The sequence below is a fragment of the Falco cherrug genome, chromosome 6 (assembly GCF_023634085.1).
Source record: "Falco cherrug isolate bFalChe1 chromosome 6, bFalChe1.pri, whole genome shotgun sequence".
NCBI lineage: Eukaryota > Metazoa > Chordata > Aves > Falconiformes > Falconidae > Falco > Falco cherrug.
The window spans coordinates 15910861-15924166 of NC_073702.1; the positions used below are offsets into that span (position 1 = coordinate 15910861).

Consider the following 13306-nt stretch of genomic DNA (forward strand, 5'->3'; position numbering starts at 1 on the left):
ACCTTAGCTATATAAGACATAGAGACAGACAAGAAATAACATTTTTATCTGAGCTATGGTACACTTATTATTGGGTACAAACATATCAGAGCAACTGCTTAGATTCATAAGGCAGGCTAAACCTCAAAAAATATTCACGTGCATTACTGTGTCCACTCTTATGTATGCTAATTGGCTGTCCTTAATGGATCACTCTCTCAAATTTGTTCACCTTTGTGTATTTTTCTAAGTTCTTTTCCTACATATTCTAGTAAAACTGATCAAGGAATAAGGAAGGAATTTAAGTACAAATAGGAGAATTATTTTTTGTCATCATTAGGAAGAACAGCCTTTCATGTGTGGCTATGAGGAAGGTGTCAGCAGTAGTGGGGAATGTAATGTTCAGCGTAATGCTGCCAAGGACTGTTAACTGGTTTTCTTCACATAGTGAGGAACTTTTGAATCTTACACAAATACCAGACATTCTAAAGCCCAATTAAGAAAACACTGAAAATAAACTATCAGCAAAACTGTCAGATTTTCTGCTCCATCAGAAGAGCTTTTAATAGCTAATGTTTCTTTTCTTCTCCAAACCCAGAGCTCTGACAACTAATCATAGAATCATAGAATATCTCAAGTTGGAAGGGACCCGTAAGGATCATTAAGTCCAGCACCCTGTTCCTCATGGACTACCTAAAACTAAACCATGTGACTAATAGCATTTTCCAGATGGTCCTTGAACTCCAACAGCCTTGGTGCCATGACCACTTCCCTGTGAGTCTGTTCCAGTGACCAGCCATCCTCTCAGTGAAGAACCTTTTCCTAATGTCCAATATGAACTTCCCCTGAGGCAGCTTCATTCCGTTTGCTTGTGTCCTGTCACTGGTCACCGGAGGGAAGAGACCAGCACCTCCTGCTCCACTGTCACCCTTGAGGAAGTTGTAGACTGCAATGAGGTCACCCCTCAGCCTTCTGTTCTCCAAGCTGAACAAGCCAGGTGACCCTAGCCGCTCCTCAGAAGTCTTGCCCTTGAGACCTTTAACCATCTTGGTCGCTTTCCTCCGGACACACTCTACGAGTTCCATGTCCTTCTTATACTGAGGTGCCCAAAACTGCACACAATATTCCTGGTGGGGCCACACCAGTGCAGTGTAGAGTAGGACAGCCACCTCCCTTGACTTGCTACCTATACTGTGCTTGATGCACCCCAGGACATGGTTGGCCCTTTTGGCTGCCAGGGCACACTGCTGACTCATATTCAACTTGTCATCAACCCAGACCCCCAGATCTCTTTCCACAGGGCTGTTCTCCAGCTTCTCATCCACTAATTTGTACATATAACCATGATGGCCCCATCCCAGGTTGAGAATCTAGCACTTTCTCTTGCTAAATTCCATACAGTTGGTGATTCCCCAGCTCTCTAGACTTTCCAGATCTCTTTGTAAGACCTCTCTACCTCAAGGGAGTCCACAGCTCCTCCTGGTTTAGTATCATCAGCAAACTTAATTAATGTATATTCAATTCCTGCATCCAGATCATTTATAAAAACATTGAATAGAACTGGTCCTAAAATTCAGCCCTGGGGAACCCCACTGGTGACTGGCCACCAGGCTGATGTAACCCTATTTACTCTTTATCACCCATTTACCCACCCATCAGCCATTTGCTCACCCAATGTGTTATGGACTTGTCTGTCTACGTGCTGGACATTTTATCCAGAAGGATACTGTGAGAGATGGTGTCAAAAGCTTTGCTGAAATCCAAACCCACCACATCTGCTGGCTTCCCTTGGTCAGCTAGATGGGTGACCTTGTCCTACAAGGAAATTAAGATGCTTAAGCAGGACTTTCCCCTCATGAACCCATGCTGGCTATGACAAATGACTGCATTGTCTCTCAAGTGTTTTTCAATAACTCCCAGAATAACCTTCTCTATAATTTTACCAGACACTGAAGTGAGACTGACAGGCCTGTAATTACCAGGGTCTTCCTTCTTTCCCTTCTTGAAAACTGGGACAACATTTGCCAGCTTCCAGTCAACTGGGACCTCTCCAAACTCCCCAAACCACTGAAAAATAATGAAGAGAGGTCCTGCAATGACATTGGCCAGATCTTTCAGTACCTTGGGATTAATCCCATTGGGTCCCATAGATCTATGCACATCAAGCTGGAGGTGCAAGTCTTGAGCAAGTTCAGGGTTGGCCAGGAGTTTATCATCCTCTAATGCATTCCAAATGTTCACTCACATCTTGGTGGGTTTTTTTGGCTTGTTTTGTTTTTGTTGTTTGTTGGGTTTTTTTAATCTTAAAGAAAAGGGCATCAAAAGATAACTGCAAAACACTATTGGGGTCAAAGTCATTTGGGATTTTTCAACTTCCGTGCTTTTGTCTACCTCCTTCACCTGTCTCTCTCCCTCCCCCTCTCCCCTACCAGTATGCTTTTACAGTTCGGTCAGCTCATAGCAACTAGAAAATTTGAAATTTGGTGCTGAATGGCTGGAGGTTATGACAGATGTTTCATTGATTTAAAATAAAATGTCAGACATGAAACGAAACATTCATTTTTATAATTGTCACTTCTTAGTGTTGTAATTGAAAGTGGTAAGAAATAACAAAACTTGACCTCGTTGAAATAGAAGAGGGTAAAGAAATATATGAACATTTCCATGGAAGCAGTATGTTGAAGTTAATTTTGGGAACAGAAGTAGGTTTTTAATTATTAAATCCTTTAAATACATATATTTTTAAGAAAAAAAAAGTGCTAAGTGCAAGAATTTTGGAAATAAGTGCCAAGAGATTATTAAAACTATAAGACACAGTACAGATATTCACACTTGTGAATTGAATATGCTCAGTCAAAAGTAAAATCACTGTTCTTGAACAATCTCCTGTATTGCTTGACAGATGGTTAGATGTTCCCTTGACAACAGCTCTGGTTCATCAAGGGTGTAAAAGAAGCCACTGTTTCAGTGTTCTGTGGGACTTATTCTATACTGTGTGTTTAATATTGACACTTCTTCAGTAAAAAGGATTTTATTGGGGAATTTTTCCTATGTTGAGTTGTTATGTTGGACTAGTGTTTGTCAGCTTATAAGGAGAAAAAGAGCAAATAATCTAAAATGTAATTGTCCGATTGTGTCATTAGAAAATGGACAGTAGTATAACTACTTTGTAATCATTTTTCAGAAGATCAGAAACCTTGGTCTTCTAGCAGTGTGAGATCTTTGTTCAGAAAAAAACTTTCCATGATACTTTAGCTTGGACAAGAACAGAGGCTGGTTCTCTTTCTAATGCTTGGGGATTTTTTATACCTGATGATCTGACATTTTAATTTTGTTATGCCTTTCCTTAATCTGTTAGAAATATGGCTGTACCTTCAGCACTATATAGAAAACATAATTGCTATAAACTAAATTTTCTTAAGTATGTTTACACAAGCATGAATGCACCATTTTTACATGATTACATTAGATAACTATAATGCATGAATGCAGTTCAAAATCTTCCAGAAGTTCCAGTCTCCAGACCTATTCTCATCCATATTGTCAAATATATAATTAGTTTAAGATACTTTACTGTGTTTCCCTTGATATAAACTGGAAGCTGAAGCAATCATGCTATCAATTAGAGCTTAAGTCAGTCTTTCCAATGTTTAGAAGAGACATTAGTATAAATTTTGTATTCATGCTTTCTACTATGCTTCTTTAGTGCCACCTGGTGACTAGCTTAAAAGAAAAAAAATATGTATGCTTGCACTTCCACATGGAGAAGTAGCTGTGATAATTTAAGCTAAAACATTTGCTTGAGCACAATTATACCAGGTAATGTTTGATTTGGAAATGCCTCAATCTTAGCTAGTGTAAGAGGATTTCTTTCAATATCTTTTCCAGGCCTAAACTAATCCATTACTTCATATCCACAAATCTGCCACAGGTATGAGTGTGTTTGGTAATCATTGCACTTTGTTAGAAATTCAGTGTTCATGCACAGAATTAATCATTTAGATAGATTTAACTAGTAATAGCATTAATCACTGTGTATAACTTCTGGTTTGCATCTATTGAGGTCCATGAGTCCTTTGTAAAGAAACAGCCCCTGTAGTAAATCCTTTGTTAATTCTTGTTCTTAACAAGTTTATATAAAATCCACAGCAGCTATCGAAAAATCATGTTATTCTAAGCCAAGTGCAGAAAAGAAGGCTGAACCTCTTCTTATTTCAAATTTATGGAAACAAACATTTGACTAGATCAGGCATGTACCTTAGTGTCTACAGGAACAGGCTGAGCTCCACATGGTTCCAGACCTATTTAGATTATTGTGTATATAACATTCCCATATGTCCTCCACACACACCCGTTTCCCGTAACTACTCCACACACACACAATTCTCTTCTGCGTTGTGAATCCCTTTTATATCATAACAAGCGTGATGTGCATAAATCACAATTTTGGTGCCTGAGAAAATAATCCTGCAATAGGAATCATATTGCATTCTCTCCTGTCACTGTCTCTGGAGGGAAAAGTACACTGGCTTTGAATGCAACTAAAATGCCACTGAGATGTGAGGTAGATGGACTGAAACACCTTCAGCATCTAAACAAGTGAAAAAGCACAACTGAACTAAAAATACTTCAAAATTTAAAGATGTCAGTGATTAGCCACTTTCATCTCAGGTGTTCTTTATGTGAGGTCAGTACCTCATAATAGAAGGTTAATTAGAAAAATAAAGAAAAAATGTCAAGAGAATAAATCATCAGTTCCATTTTATCTTTTCTAATGTGGGTAAGGAATTTCAGTCTTCTAGGAGATGCATGAAATAATACAACTGTATTTATCCATTAGCAAGATTATGAAAGATTTAATCTTAGATTATAAAAAAATATTATCAAGTTATAATGCTACATGAAGTGGTATTTTAGTTCAGGTCATTTCTGCTGCACAGTATTTCAAGCACATTCTTTCTTCTGTCCTTGTTTTTAAAAACTAGTATAATTATGTCTTGCATAAGAAAGAGACAGCATTTCTGTTTTAATTGCCATTTTTCATTATTTTCATAATTTTCCTCAGAAAACTGTCTTTTGGACTATAATTTTCCATGCTCTGTCTCTTTCTAAAAGCTATTCTAAGCATATTTGAGTAATATAGCAAATTCAAACAGTCCTAATTTTTTGGTAAAGTAAGCATGAAAAATATTCATTTTGTTCACATTTCAAATGAGTTTTTCCTTTCTTTGGCATAAGACAGAGAGAAATTTCAACTATTACTTGCTTGGAAATGCTTGCAGAGAAAGGAGCAAATGATGAAGAAAATAGTGGTAGCATTCCTAATGTGTGCTCCAGAATATAGGGCAGTAGGTTGTTGCTTACAGCCTGTGGTTTTTTTTTCTCACAACTCAGTCACTAATCTACTGGCTAACATCAAACAAATCAGTTCTTTTCTTTGAAATTTCATTGCTGCATCTTTAAAAAAAAAATCTTTGTCCTTTGTGAAGCTGAGACTCATGATCAAAATCACTGTATAATACCTGCTGTTTATAGATACTGGAGTTTTTTCTTTGGAATTTATTTATTCTTTTTCCTTTTGTTTCTTTTTTTTTCTTTTTCTTTTTTTTTTTTTTTCTTCATTTGTTTAAAGGTAGAATGGATCACCAGGTATGCCTGCATTGGGACGACTGTGTTATTATCTATATGCATTTAGGATACTTGGACTTGCCTAGATAAAGATAGTGCAGTAAAGACCATGTCAGTATCAAGTAATCTTTAAGGCTTATTTTGGATGCTTTTTTATTTAAAGATGATCAAACTGACATAGACCATAGTGTTCTTTTCCATTACATGAATTTTATTCTTAATTAACTTTGCCACATCAGTTAGACTTTTGTTCTTTGTGGGCTGGACTGTTATAATATGTGATATACTTCAGAAACCTTCCTGAGAAGTAGAAACAAGGCAGTGGCAAAGGGTAGGTTTTGCTATGAGTATGTTAGGTCTATACTACAATATCCACTCAGAGTAGAAAAGTATTAAGGAAAGGTTGAGTTTGGTTTTCCCAAGAATGTCCTAAATAGTTGATTTTCTTTTACCTGAGAAAGTTATCCTTATACACTGTGATTTACCTGGACAATTCCCAGCAGCTGAAATATGAGAAGGAATAATAAATAACATTCAAAATATAATTTACATATGGTTGGAAATCAGTAAGTGGAAGTACTTTCTCCAAAATTTTCTTTATTCCAAGAATGTAAAAAGATGATCACAAAACTATCTGTCAGTACACCCATTATTTATTAAGGAGGAACTTCTGTTTACACAATTAATTTATAATGAAATTGTGAAAAGAGTGATCTTCAGAACAGCAGACATTGCTTCTGGCTGCCTACATTCAAAATCAAAATATTATGCTAACTTTAGACTACATAAGAAGGAACTTAACCTAACATACACTTTAAAACATGACCTCTTTTAACCTAAAATAAAAAAGAAAAATGAACATTTTTCAAACTCATTTGTATAGTCTAGAGGTCTAGAACTCATTTCAAAAGATGGTAATAGAAAATGCCATTCAAATATCTCAGTCTTTTTAAAAAAATTAATTATTGTTGCTTCTGGTTCAAAAATAGGAAAAGTGTTGCATGCTTACAAAGGTGAAATAATTTAGCAAATTTCAACCCCATGCAGCAAAGCACAGTGAAAAGTCAATGAGTTAGTATTGACTGAATTAACTCTGGAACAAGAAGCAATATAATCACTGGAAAGGTAGGATTTATTAATATGCTTGCATCACCTGCTGATACAGATACACTGCCTGTGAGACTTGTGTTAGTAGATGCACTTTGTTTTGCTGCTCACTCAGAAATCACTGCACTGCAGTGAACGTTACAAATATTCATTAGGGGGGGCCTAATACTTTATCCATTTATGTCAATACAATGTTCCCAGTGACTTCAGAGGTGAAAACTGAGGCTCTAAATTTCATACTGAATCTACAGACAGGAGGATAAAACAGTAAGACTGTAAACATAGGGGTAGAAAAGCAATGCTCAAGGCATAGCATGGGATAAATCATACCATGGCACAAAAGCTGCACACAAACCAGATCATGACATATGAAAAGGGAGGCATTTGAGGGCATAGTAGGTGTTGATGTGGTTCATCCAGGAGTAAATTTGTCCTTGGCAGTGCTGAGGTCATTTCTCTGATTAGTAATATATGCTTCTCATGCTCAGGATGTAATAGGTTTTAAAATAGTTTAACTCTTTCATATGTCTATGGCCTAACATAAAAATTCATCTATCCCAACACAAAATAGTTTATGATGTTCCTGTCATTGTCCTTTACCATTTGTTCAGCTAAAAAAATGGAAAATTTGGCAGCCCGTATGAATGTATAATTTTTTGAGAACCTTCCATAAAATCTGTTGTGCAACATTTGCGAAATATTACACAAAAATATAACGTTGTTCTTGTAATGCCTTTAACAAGAACATTGTTATATTTTTATGTAATAATCTGGGAACTTAATTATATGGATTTGACTGAACAGAGTTTCATGTGCAGGCTGCATGTTGTCAGTAAACCTCAGTCAGATTTAAAGAATCTATTGACTACCATTCTTCTGTTCTTCCATTGCTGCAATAATGTTTATGCAAATTTTCTTTCTAAATACGAAACAAGTATATTTGAAAATCATCGTTGGACTGAATTTTTATTGCTGATACCATTAATAGCATTTCATCAGATCTCATAATAGAAATAACCTGAAGAATTCACAGTGTTTTATTGAATGTTCGCTAGTATTTATTTTACAAATTCCCTTAACCTTATATTATTCTTTATCTCTGAAGCTCAGACCAGAGTTTACTTAAACAGCATGCTTTCCAAGTAGCGATAACTATATCACAGTGTAATCTTGCTGCTCAGAGCTATGCAGCCTTTCATTTCCTATTCCATTTCTGTTTCCCCTGTAGGGCAGGAAAAGGAAATTTCCACCTAGGGAGTTCAGCATCATTCAACATTGATGTTCCTTGTCCAACAATCCTCTATACTAGGGAGACTGTATGTCAGCAACAGTTAGCCTTTAAAATTTATCAATACCCACTTATGTATGTAAAGATCTCTTTCTTTTTTGTATCTGTATACATTTCAAACCTAGAGTCAAGAACAGTAGGAAAGAAAACAGAGAGACATTAGTAAAAAAAACTTACATATTTTGTCTCCTGGGTAGTCCAAGTAGTCGTGAAACTGGAACTATTAGTGTCCAAAGACTGTCATCCTTTGTGGAGGCAGAAGCATCTTTTTCACCTTGCCTTTGCTGTGTGTTTGAATACTCTGCTGTCAACAGCATAAACAGTAATGAGATCTTCTGTTTCCTTCCAGCTATATATTGCCTGTGAGCAGTCCTGAAGGTTACTGCATGATTGAAATGGCTGCAGATGGAAATCCTCCTGTACAACACAGACTTTCTCTCTCATATCGGGCATCTCAGGTGAGTCTGCAAAACATAAAAAAATGCTATTTGCTTTGAACATTTCATCAGCGTATGCACTTTAGTTATTCTCAAAGGAGAACAGGCATTCTAACTTTTTCTAAAGAAGGAAATTTGATTCCTCCTTGGTTATCATAATATGTACTTAATTTGTTTTCAATATGTCTTTTCACATCAAGCATCCTTGGTATTTCCATTAATTTCTTTAGTTTACCTGGCTCTGAAACTTCTATTTCAACTGGCTGAAGTCCATGAAAAGGACACTAATACTACAAGACGAAAAATAATACATTAGCAATGCCGTTATACTAGGCCATGGTGTTATTAGAAACAATTCAGGTATTTTTAAGCAGTAATTCTGGTTGGTTTTTATTTGCAAGCCACACTGTTTAGTGGAGGATAGTTATGAATCATCAGTGACTTAACCTGGTGTCAGTATTGTTGCTAGAATTCACTTCTGAATAGTACTGTAGAAACTACAGTCTCCATTTTGAAACTAGTATCAGAAGACTCATTCTAAATAGGCAATAGGCCAACTTTCCCAGATCTTGAGGTTTTCTGTTACACTTTGTCTCCATGTTATCACCGTCATTCCCTCATCACAGGATTATTTCTGCATGATACATTTTAAATGTTTTTAGACTTGAGAATTTGAACTGTGATTGACAGCTCACTTTATAAGTTTGTTCACTAGAAGTCAGGACAGTTAGCTGTAGACATGCTGATTGTTATGTGCATCTCACGTTATGCACTGCCAGATAGTAACAGAATTTCTTCCCTGTTTCTTCCCTGAGTCAGAGTCTAGGTGTTTGTTCAGTCTGATACAAATAATTAACTTGCATTAGATATTGCTATTAGCCCAATCAGTTGTCTGTTTATAGCTGCCAGATGATCAGCCTGATATTCTGCTGGAGAAGGTTCTTTTTTCTTTCCTTTTATGTTCAGGTTCATAACTCTGGCAGAACCTAAAGCTAACGCTGTTGGCAGCTTCTGCATAAAGAATCTGGGGAAAGCACTTACCCATAAGTACCTAGTTATACAGAGGAGCCAGCAGTACCTTACTCACAGAAGAACTTACAGTTGGCCACCTTTGATGTCATGCACCAAGACCATACATCAGAATATTTCTGTCCCTCATCAGGAAATTTCTTTGATTCCTAAGAAAGTCCACAACTCTTCTCTGTTTCTTTTTGTGAGGGTCCACATTTAAGTTCCAGTTTGTATCATGAGTGGGTTTTTGAAGTGAATGTTCTGGTCATCCCCACTCACCACACTTTGGTTCATCTTGCAGAGTAATCCTGGAGCATGCCAGCTGAATACTTTTAGGGTAAAACAATACAAAGCGTGAGAGCACTTAATGTGCTGTAGCGAATGGGTATATTCATTCATGGCACCAAATTATACTTAATCCAGAATAACTCCTTGTGTATGCATGTAGCATGAATCTCATATCCTCATTACTATTACACTTCATAGATCTGCTCCTAATCTTCCAGAGCCACTATTTTCTTTACAAAGTACACAAGCAAAGAAAAAAAGAAAAGAAGAAATTTCTTACTTCTAGGAGGTCTAATTAATTTATTCCCATTGCTAGCCAAGCCAATTCTTTTTACCACTCATATTCCAAGTGAAGAAGGATATTTTAAAATCAGTATTTGAAAAGTTAAGCATGAGTATTACAAAAGTTAATATAATGTTAATGTAACATTATATTAAGCCTGTTATGTTATTAACAAGACTTACAGGAATTCTTCCTATGTGCTTCCTTAAAATATATTCTGGTTAAACCAGTTCCATCCAGAACAGGATCTTTATAGAAAGAATGTGTATTATTGTGTACTAGCATGAGTTTGAACTTCTAACGTGATAAAATCCACTGAAGAGAGAAACTGAGCAGAGCCTACTGAAGGTGTTCTGTGCTACTCTGATCTGCCCCCAAGGTCAGTGCTTTTGTAAAATAAGTCAAATAATAAAAGGATTTTGTTGCAAGAGGAGTGTTAAAAACACTTTTTTTAATCATAGTCCCTTTACATTCCAGTCCAATACTTTGCTTAATTCTTGTAACAGGTTCAGAAGCAGAGAGAAAATTTCTGTCTGCGAACACTGCTTAAAAATCATGGTTGTAACTATGCTGGTTTATAGCTTTGTTAGAAAGGGGATAAAGTCAAGAGATATGAAATGCATTCAACAAGTGCTGAGCCACTATCTTTGAATTCCTTCCAAATGAAAAGTCTGATTTGATTTTATCTGTACTCTAAAAGAAGTAGGGTGGGGGTTTTTCTTTCCCTTCTACATAAAAGACGTTGTAAGTAGAAGAATATCTGACAGTATTCATGTTCATTGCATCTCCAGGTTTCACTTGAAATCATCAGCAACATAGCTGCAGGACTGATAAAAGCAATACAGGAAACAGCAAAGCAAGATCATAAGAGATGTGTGAATTCCAGATAAATCAATAGGATGTTTTCCTCCTGTTCCTAGTTCTTTAGAGTTGATGTGTGAATATGATAGTGAAGGGCCCCTTCACTATAAATTATGTCTTCACATGTTTTACACATACTGTGATATATTTTTTATTCCATTGGTTTTTTCCTACTCAATTTGAATTGGCTAGGTTTCACCCTTTTTCTGGATTGATGGTGTCATACAAATAAATGCAAGACAGTGTGATATGCTTATTATTATTTTTTCAATTCTTAGTGACAGACAAACTTCCTTAGTAATGGAATGTACGAATAGTGAAACCCCATGTAAGAACTCCAGAAAGTCAGGCATCAGCTTGAGGAGTAGAATTCACGTTGCTAAATGAGTCACAGATCCTTTATATGTAATGGTCAAGAGTTTGACTCCTAGGTCAGATAACATAGGAAATACCATAGTGAGCACTAATCTGATTTGGTCAGTCCCAGTATGAAATAATTGTGGGTGTTTATGTGACACCATTATAAGAATGGTCTAGGCATTTGTGGCTCTAGAATTTGCTGCCAAAAAAATTCCTTTTATCTCTGGGCTTCAGTATAGTGGTCTGTTTTCCATCACTCATCCAAAAAAAATTAAGATCTTTTTTCTGTATTCCCCTTACCTTGGGGTTCTGTACGTCCCAGATCCTATAGAAAAGCTTTATTTTCAAGTCTACAGCTTCTCCTGTGTTCCTGCACCAACTCTCAACCATGATTGTAAAACTCATAGTATAGAATGAGGAAAGCAATGAGGAAACCTTACCATGTTCATTGTGGTTAAGGCTGGGAATTCCAATTTGTGTTTCATGGGATGTATGTTGCTTTACACAACTGAAGATATGCAAGCACATTAAACCACTCTCTTTGAATGGATTAAAAAAAAATAAAATAGAGAACCACATTTTTAAAAAAGAATCCTTTCACCAAGTATCATAGTTTTTGGCCAGCTTCAGGTAATGGCTGTTTCCTTTATCTCTAATTATTATTCATTCATTGCTTACAGTAACATCACAAATCACATTATTTTCTGATGATTCTTTTTTTGTTTCTGCAGATCACCTTTGGATCAATCTTCCTTGGAAATGTTCCTGTTCATGAAGAAGTTCATCAATGTGCTGGGCAGATACATGGCTATAAAGGATGTGTTAGGGATTTTCAAGTGAACAACAAAGAGTTGTTCATCATAGATGAGGCTCTTGGAGGGAGGAATGTTGAGAACTGCAATGTTCCGATATGTGATTATCATCCATGTCGCAATGGTGGGACCTGCACTAGGTAAGAGTTACTTCTTTAATCATTTTATCATCTATTTATACTCTGTGGCTGGTAGGTTCATCCTTAATGAGAAATAATTTTCTGTGGAATGGAGTAATCATTTTGTGAGTCTTTTGCCTTGATAATGTTAAGTAAGAAATATGACATCTTCATGCCTAACCAGAGAGGTTTTATACTTTACTTTATTTGCTTACATGAAGAGTTATAAAATGTAATTCTATTGCCCTCATGGCATATATATTGGGTTGCTGCCAGAATTTCTTTGCGATCAACTGGATCAGTTCCACTGCAAGGCTCGGTGACTAAATCAGACTCTTTGTATAGATAGTTCGGACAGAAACACATAAGATCTCATTCTTCTGTCTAACAACTTTTCATCTTACTAGGCCTTGTACTCTCACATATCTTCATAGTGTGCTCCTGGTTACACAGCATAGGCCTTCATCGTCATGCTGTGAAAACAGTAACAAGTAGTCAGCACCTTCAGCATGTGCGAAGAAGTATTGTCAAAGAACCTTTGAAAGTTAAAGTGCATCATGCTGAAAGAGGAAACGGGGTCCAAAAGAGACATAAGCTAAAAGCACAGAGGATGATGGTTCAGTTCAGTGATGGTTCAGTTGGAGCACAGTAACTTTTTAAGTCATAGTATCTTGATCATTGTCTAAGGCACTCAGCATTTAGTAACCACATTTCTATTTAAAACTGATAGAATTTGTGAAGTAGTTGCCATGTCTATTGTAAAAGTTGTACTTCAGCTTTAAGGCAAATGCTGAACAGAATATATTCTAAAGGTTTTTTTAAATTCTGGACCACTGTATATTTCTTAGGTTGAGGAGACCTTGAATTTGGGGTGCTTCTGTGCCTCTCTTGATTGATGTGAGCACACAAAGAATACCAAACAAGTTTTTGATCATTAAGTCTTGTTTGACTAGAGCACAAATACAAGCAAGGCAACTTTATGAAAACATACACAGTTTGCTGGTGAAACTGAGTGCGTACTTGGGAGTAATGAGTCTATATTGCCTCTGCTGTTCCTTGCTATATCTCTGTCATTCTACTGATTGGTCTGTATTCTACCATTATGGAATACTTTTTCATTTAAAGTTTTGGTC

General features: G+C 36.4%; 1 protein-coding gene across 1 annotated transcript in view; it reads left to right on the plus strand.

Annotated features, from left to right (window-relative positions):
- The window catches only part of EYS (eyes shut homolog), an 873960-nt gene that overhangs the window by 733668 nt on the left and 126986 nt on the right, over nt 1-13306 (plus strand). The window contains exons 39-40 of the mRNA XM_027809136.2: nt 8352-8460; nt 11974-12194. Coding sequence (XP_027664937.2) covers nt 8352-8460; nt 11974-12194 — 330 coding nt within the window. The remainder of the gene's footprint in view (nt 1-8351; nt 8461-11973; nt 12195-13306) is intronic.